This window comes from Monomorium pharaonis, chromosome 10 (assembly GCF_013373865.1).
Source record: "Monomorium pharaonis isolate MP-MQ-018 chromosome 10, ASM1337386v2, whole genome shotgun sequence".
Classification (NCBI taxonomy): domain Eukaryota; kingdom Metazoa; phylum Arthropoda; class Insecta; order Hymenoptera; family Formicidae; genus Monomorium; species Monomorium pharaonis.
In genome coordinates, this window is record NC_050476.1 from 10,274,118 (window position 1) to 10,281,889 (window position 7,772).

Consider the following 7,772-nt stretch of genomic DNA (forward strand, 5'->3'; position numbering starts at 1 on the left):
TATATAAAATTATTGCACCCCGCGACTGAGGTATTCAAAGAATCAATGCCAAGAATCCGTCTGGTGGTGGATTGAAGGTGGGAGATTGCGCGGTACCTCGCGCAATACGCTCGATGCTGACCAGTGCAGCTGACCGATTTACGTCACCCACGATATGTGTCACTCACATCTTTTTATCTTTAGTTGTGATGTCTCACAACAACGTATGTATGCTGACGTGATGTCTGTCACAAGGGCCGCGAGGACTCGATCGCGTTTCCACTACCCGGGTTCTACGTCCTCCCGCTTGGGAGTAGGCACGACAACGTGGCGCGTTTTGTATCTGTGTGCCATCTTGTATGCCTTTTTTCTGTTTAATTCGAATTATTTCAAAAAAGTTGTATTAAGAGTGCGACGGAAGTCGACGATAGCAAGAAGTCGAGTTTTGTATAATATTGACGCCTACGCGTCTTGCCGGAAGAACACCGGAACATCAAAGAACTAGCCGCCGAGGGATCGCCGAGACTCCTTGAGAGCGGGGGCACACAGGTCGTACCGCCCTTTTGTTTTGTCAAAATAAAATTACTGCCCATTTGTGAGAATTTTAATATTATCGCAAAAATGAAGTATAAGATCTGAGCAGGCACCCTTTGGCTGGCACATAGACGGGACGATATCCGGACGCAAATCCCGACGAGCAGAGCGGAAACGAGAGATGTTATTTTCCGAGACACGAAAGTTGGGGAGCGACATTCCGAGGAATTGAGATACAACCGCTCGAAAAGGACGGAGCCATCGCCGGCAAAATTGAGAAAAATCTTGTCGCAAAGGACATGCAGATTCAAATCTTGTGCCTCAGATCTGCGAGTGTGTAGCGACAGCGTACGTAACGCGTCGCACGCGAATCAGGCTGCAGGATCGCGATTAATAAGGGTTCGACACACTTAGGCAAAGTGGGACGCGTCGCGGCATGATCTGACTGAGCACAACGGATATATTCCCAGTGAAACAGCTTATTTAACCACGGAACTGTCTTGAATATCTACGTAAAGCCCAAAATCAGTTTTGGACCAAATAAGCTCGGAGTGGCTCTTTGATTCCATCATCAATCTTTGTTGGATTTTTAAACGGATCTTTGCTTTAAGAAGTTTTTTCAATGCAAAAAAAATTACTCATACCCGTAAGGCCCATGTTTAGATTTGGGCATGATCGGGCTCTAAATCGGTCTTTGACTATCTCGTCAATCATTGCCGGTCGCCAATGTTTTCATGCTTCGAGTACCTCTTTCAACAGTTAAAAACTGCTTGGAATCCGTAAGGCCCATGTTCAGGGCAGCTTCTCACGAATCTGAGACGGCTCTCTGACTTTTTTGTCGCTCGGTATGGTCGTACAGTATTGTTTTGACTTCAAGCTTTCTTCGAGTAATAGATTGCCCATGTTTCAACAATTTAACCCTTGTTTACTCAAAAACTGTCTATTTTCGCGACTTGAATCTATGGGGACTTTTGTTCAGCACACTGAAAACAACATACTATATTTTGAGCACATTTGACCGAGAGTCATTTCCATAAGGAAAAGGATCTGTGTAAATACTCAATATTTAAGTTTCTATTCCACAATAGTCTTGGTTTAATATCACAAACTAAATAAAACAAACAAATCAAAATGATATAGAAACGACGTTTAATAATCATTTTAAATCATCACCATTTTTGACATTTTAACACTATGGTAATTTAGTGTTCTATTTAGGGATGTTTTTTAAATTTATTATATATGAGAGATTTTACATTTTTTGTTGCAATATTTCATATAACATTTTGCAGAATTTTTTCAAAATTGTACACAAAATGTAAATAAACAGTAACTTTTTGCAACAATCACTATAAAGTAGGATTGGTCAAATATTCTTAAGACAACCTTTGATTGTTTTTACAATGTCTTTTGTGAGTTTGTGCTGTATAAATTACTGTTAATTGATTTATATATTTAAATTTTAGATCGACCTCTATTGTAGCAGCATATGTAGGTTGCACGATCATGAATAATCTCCAGATATGAAAGATGCACCATAATCCTTGTACTACGAGGAATAGTGGTTTTCCATCACCTTTTCCATCGGCCTCCATGATTGAGAAGTACGGAGTAATGATTAAATGTATCAGGCAGGTGATTGTAATCACAAGCGTAATAACACCGTAAGCAGCGTTTATGAGCATCACCGTGTCACATAATGATGCATGCACTGTCATTAATTGAGATATGCTGTCCGTGAAACTTTTTTCTAGTAAAAATTTACTTCAATTACTTAAGATACATTTTAATTATAAATACTTAAGCAGCTAACTTAATATAAGCTTAATTTGATATTGCAAAGATATTTAATAATTATCTAAGATTTCGTAATTTTCGAAATATCCCGTTTACATTATACAAGGTATTTATATAGTCTGTATTCATCCTATATATTTCATAAACTGTTAAAAATGTTCAAAAATATGTATTTGATCATTTCGATATTGTTTATTGTTTATTGGATTGAGAAAAATAGAATAAATATAGAAAATGGACACAGACATTTAAACATCCTATATATAATTTGTCAAAGACTTATACGTGCGTTTTTATAATATAAATTGATAACTACGTGTTCCCAGACTGGCGCTATAAAATATTTAAAACTGTATCTTGTAAGCAAAACACGCGTAATATGTTAGCAGATCAGCAACAGATTTTTTTAAAAGTTGAGATTCTTAAATTGATATCTGTCATTATAGCAATAGGCTTATGATTTGCTAGAATTGCCAGTAGAGCTGCTCACAGAATCTGACAGCAGATTGATAGCAAAAATTGAGCAGAAATCGCAAATTTTTCTAAATCTCTCGATTGCTGTCGCCAATCTGTTAGCATAGCATGATTAACAAACTTTATTATATTTTTGATGGCAGTTTGCAGACATCTTCTGAAATTACAGATTTTGTGTATAATTTGTAGCCTTTTTACTAATAACGGTTCAAAACAGACACTTGGTATAATTCACATTTTTCAATAGACTTGGCTATTTGAATAGGTTTTACTTAATATTATATTTGCCGTTATTTATATAGAATTGTCTAGATAAATCGTTTTAGATGCAGATATAACTTTTAGATCATTAAAATGTATATTCGCCACAAATAAATTATTAGCTTGATCAATCTGATATATTATTTATTATTAGAATTAAAGCGATACAATGTTTTAACTTCCGGTTCTTGTCAAGCATATCTACAAAATTCGCAAAGTATGCATAAATATCAATGTTATTCAATATATCTCAGAAAAATACTATTACATAATATGAATACAATATGTGTATAATGGTAGCGATCGTGACGCAGTGAGTTGTGCGTCTGTTTACTGTCCAGGTTCAAACATAGACTATGTACTATTTGATTTTTATTTGATCACTACTTCATAGAAAAAAAGAGCTCTATTGAATAAATACTCTAAGAAAACTTCTCATAAATTTGAAGACGTTCAGAACTGACACAGGTTTTACATTATAGGTCTCAAAATTGTGTTATCCAATTCAAATAATATGTATTTTGGTAATTATTCAGTTTAGGGGAGGCAGCTCCGATGACCTTGACCTTGACATATGTTATCAAGGTCACCCTTCTGAGTGACCTTCAAAAGATTTTAGCCCGTCACTCGTGATTCGTTAAAAAGTTATTAACAAAAAATGTTTCATAAATATGACACGTAATTATTCAATATAGGAGTACATCACATGGTTTTGCGACTTTCCACGCGTAGCGAGGTCTATCCCTTCCTGTTTACAGAGCGAAACGACGTCCACGCCTGTACTTTACTATAAGGGTTTGTGACTTTAGATTTAAAATTGTGACCAAATAGCGGATTAAAAATGTTTGAGTTAGGTTAGAAAAAATACGGGGAATAATTACCTGTATTTTAAATAAAAATATAAAAACTGTGTATTCTCTACAAAAATAATGACATAAAAAAATCTGTCAAATATAGAAACGAATAATTATTCAAATTAGAAAATTTATTGTTTATCATCAATTTTTAATATTAAAAAATGTTATATTAAATAATATGGTTCTGTATATAGTGAAGTGTTTTAAATCTTTTTATTAACATATTAATATTAACTCATCAACACCCAAGCAGACTCATTTTTAACATAACTTTTTGGGTTCTAGATAACAGAAACTTGCATTTAGAAAATTGCAATTATGTAAACGCATTATAAGTAAGTATTTACACTTTAAAAACAAACTTTTTTTTACAAACATTAATTTTAATAACTTTTGTATTATTTTATGCACTTAAAATTTTATTTTACATTCGATTTTTTCAGTTTTTTTTTTGCTTAAAGTTTACAGAAATTAAATTGTTAGATTTGTAGTTTATTGAATCACACACAGTGTAAAAAAAAACGTTTTGAAATCTGCTTTTATTCATTCTGCAAATTTTTATTTTTGCTTATTTTGAAAGAAATTTTTTTGAAAAATAAAGAATTAAAGAATTTTAAGCATTATCACTTTATGGTTTATTTTTTCATATCTGTTAAATATGTATATTACATATTGCGTTTATACATTTCTTTTTAATTTTAATAATTTCAAATTATTCGAAGTTTTTTATAAATAATTTTTTTTAAATCAAAACTTATTAAAAATATTATAATTTATTATATTTTTAAGTATATTTTATCATAAATATCATTTTTTTAGATGCTACAAAACTTTGCGATTCAGAAGCATCAGACAAACAGGTTGAGAATGCTATGAAAATATGGCTGAAACATGCACCACAACGAATGAGGAATAGAAGAGAAACTGTGTAAATAATCCTAAAATAAAATAATATTTTTATATTTTCTAAATAACACAGGCACACAAAAAAAGTGGTTGGTCCGGCGGACTAGACTAGTCAATCCTTATGTATTTCGACTCGCTGAATCCGAATCTTAGGTCAGAATTGCAAAGTTAGCTCGCATTTTCTAACCTCAAAAAAATTTTTTTTTAAATGTTGATCCGGCGGACCAGACTAGTCTATCCGTATGTATTTTGACCCGCTGAATCCAAATCCAAGGTCAGAATTGCTGAATTGGCTCATTTTTTCCTAACCTCAAAAAAGAAATTTTTTTTATAATGTTGGTCCGGCGGACCAGAATAGTGTATCTTTATGTATTGTGACCCGCTGAATCCAAATTCAATGTCAGAATTGCTGCATTGGCTCATTTTTTCCTAACCTCAAAAAAAATATTTTTTAAATCTTGGTCCGGCGGACCAGAATAGTCTATTTTTATGTATTTTGACCCGCTGAATTCAAATCCTAAGTCAGAATTTCTGAATTGGCTTATTTTTTTCTAACCTCAAAAAAAATTTTTTTATAATGTTAGTCCGGCGGACTCGAATAGTCTAACTTCATGTATTTTGACCCGCTGAATCCAAATTCAATGTCAGAATTGCTGCATAGGCTCATTTTTTCCTAACCTCAAAAAACACCTTGTAAAAGCAGTTTGGATCACAAATGTATAATCCGGAACGTGCAGGCTTGCGTAACCACATTATTCGGAGAAAATGTTCTAGAAAATCACAAAAGTCAAGATTACAGAAAAAGGATGAGCAGAAATGATGGAGAACTATAGAAAACTTGCTTATTGCTAAGGTTGCTTAATGAATCTTAAGTTGTATTTCTTAGATTCTCATATCGACTACTTCCCAGAAAATCTAGGTGATTATAATGAAGAACAGGGAGAAAAATTTCATCAGGACATCAAGAAGATTGAGTATCGATAGCAAGGCAAATGGGATGTGAATATGATGGCTGATTTCTGCTGGACCCTCAAACGTGATGTCTCTGTGAAAGAAAAGAAACGTAAGAGAAAGCCATTGCACAGAACCTTCGAGAATAAAAGAGATATAATAGAAAAAGGGAGTGAATTTTCTACGCTATTCATAGAAGCTCCAACTTATCATACGTATTGAATTTTCCCCAGGTAATGTGGTTACGTAAGCCTATACGTTCCGGATTATACATTTGTAATCCAAACTGCTTTTACAAGGTGTTTTTTGAGGTTAGAAAAAAATGAGCCAATTCAGCAATTTTGACCTTGGATTCGGATTCAGCGGGTCAAAATACATAAGGATTGACTAGTCTGGCCCGCCGGACCAACATTAAAAAAAAATTTTTTTTAGGGTTAGAAAATGTGAGCTAACTTTGCAATTCTGACCTAAGATTCGGATTCAGCGGGAAATACATAAGGAATTCGAAATACATAAGGATTGACTAGTCTAGTCCGCCGGACCAACCACTTTTTTTTTGTGTGCCTGTGTAATTGTAAGTATATGTATATATCGCACATTGTAGGCGATTTATAGCGATCGTTTTTGTTACGTGTACCAAACTGTATCAGAAGCAATAAGATAAACGTTTACTTATATTTCATTGATTCTAGTACAGTTTCGTACGCTTGATACATGTATCAGACAATCGCCAAAAATCGTCTTTGTTCGGGATTCAGCATGTACTGAGTTCGCGCCGTCACGTCAGATGGCAGCAGCTATCGATCACCGTTCGCGTAGATCGTGATGCGCCAGCATGCGCGCTAGCATGCGCATATCACCAGAATTAATGACTTCGGTACGTGTGTTCTATGGCGGCGGTTCACTTTCGTTCATCGTGCGACTGTTTCGACATAGTTTTTAGTGTTCGAATCTATTCGTGAGATCATAGGAGATTCAGTGGACGACTACTCAAGGAAGAACTCAACTAATTACCATTGAGAGACTTATCCGTACTGCATCAACATCGAGAGGCTCAAGCTCACCACGCTACGCGCACGCCGGCGCCGCGTGATATCGGTTCACGGACATCACCATCACGACCGGTAACAGATTCATATAATCTCTCCCGTGTAAGTGATCAAGACATTATTCTCATTCAGACATTTATTCTTGTGCTCATTAAACAGTAAACGCATGTAGTGTGTATCAATTAAGATCTGTGATAAATATACGACTCGGACATCACGATGAGTCCACGTGACACGTAATCGCAGTGCATTTTATTTAATACCTGGTCCACGAATGTTCTCTGACCCTGTTTAACATTCTCAGGGGCTACCCAGCGATCTCTTCGCCAAATCGCAAACAGTCTTACATTGTACTATAATGTATATCATGTACGTATACTTGCGATTTTTTTCAAATATTAATATATATTACATTAATAAAATATATATGTATGCAAACGTTATATATACAGTGGCGATCAAAAGTTTTGGCCAGGCAGATTTTTTTCATATTTTGAGTTTAAGAGAAATGAACAAAAAAAGAATTTAACTTTAAATAAAATAATATATTTTATTATAAATAATTGTTGATAATGATTAAAAAACGTTTTACTCTGTAGCTATTATTTTTTGAATATCGCAAAAAAACATTTGGCTCGAAACTTTTGATTGTCACTGTATATCTATATAAATAAATACTGGGAGTATGTATGTTCGTTTTTTCTCCTTTGTTCCCGAACTCCTTCGTCATTTGTGGTCCGATTCTAATGCAAATGGTCACATTTTGTTCCAAATTTTACGAGAATTGCTACTATGGGTTTGAATTTTCGATATATAGGGTTTTTCAAAAATTATTTATATTTTGTTTAGTAATTTCTGTTTCTTCGCGAACTCCTTCGTCATTTCTGTCCCGATTCTTATGCAAAAGGTCTCATTTTATTCCAAATTTTACGAGGATTACTGCTATGGGTTTGGTTTTTCGATA

At 34.2% G+C, this 7,772-nt stretch overlaps 1 protein-coding gene across 1 annotated transcript; it reads right to left on the reverse strand.

The window, feature by feature from the left end:
• Positions 1-1,839: 1,839 nt before the first annotated feature.
• On the reverse strand, positions 1,840-7,538 carry LOC118647758 (gustatory receptor for sugar taste 43a-like). Its single transcript, XM_036293198.1, has 2 exons — positions 7,487-7,538; positions 1,840-2,263 (listed from the first exon to the last, which is right to left on the reverse strand). The coding sequence occupies exons 1-2, from the start codon at positions 7,536-7,538 to the stop codon at positions 1,890-1,892; spliced, it is 426 nt and encodes a 141-aa protein (XP_036149091.1). The 3' UTR covers positions 1,840-1,889.
• Between the last annotated feature and the right edge of the window lie 234 nt (positions 7,539-7,772).

Coding starts and splice junctions, on each gene's coding strand:
- LOC118647758 (XM_036293198.1), bottom strand. CDS start 7,538: ATGACGAAGGAGTTCGGGAACAAAGGAGAAAAAACGAACATACATACT. Junction 2,264..7,486: donor AACGAACATACATACTCCCA/GTATTTATTTAT, acceptor AATTTTTACTAG/AAAAAAGTTTCACGGACAGC.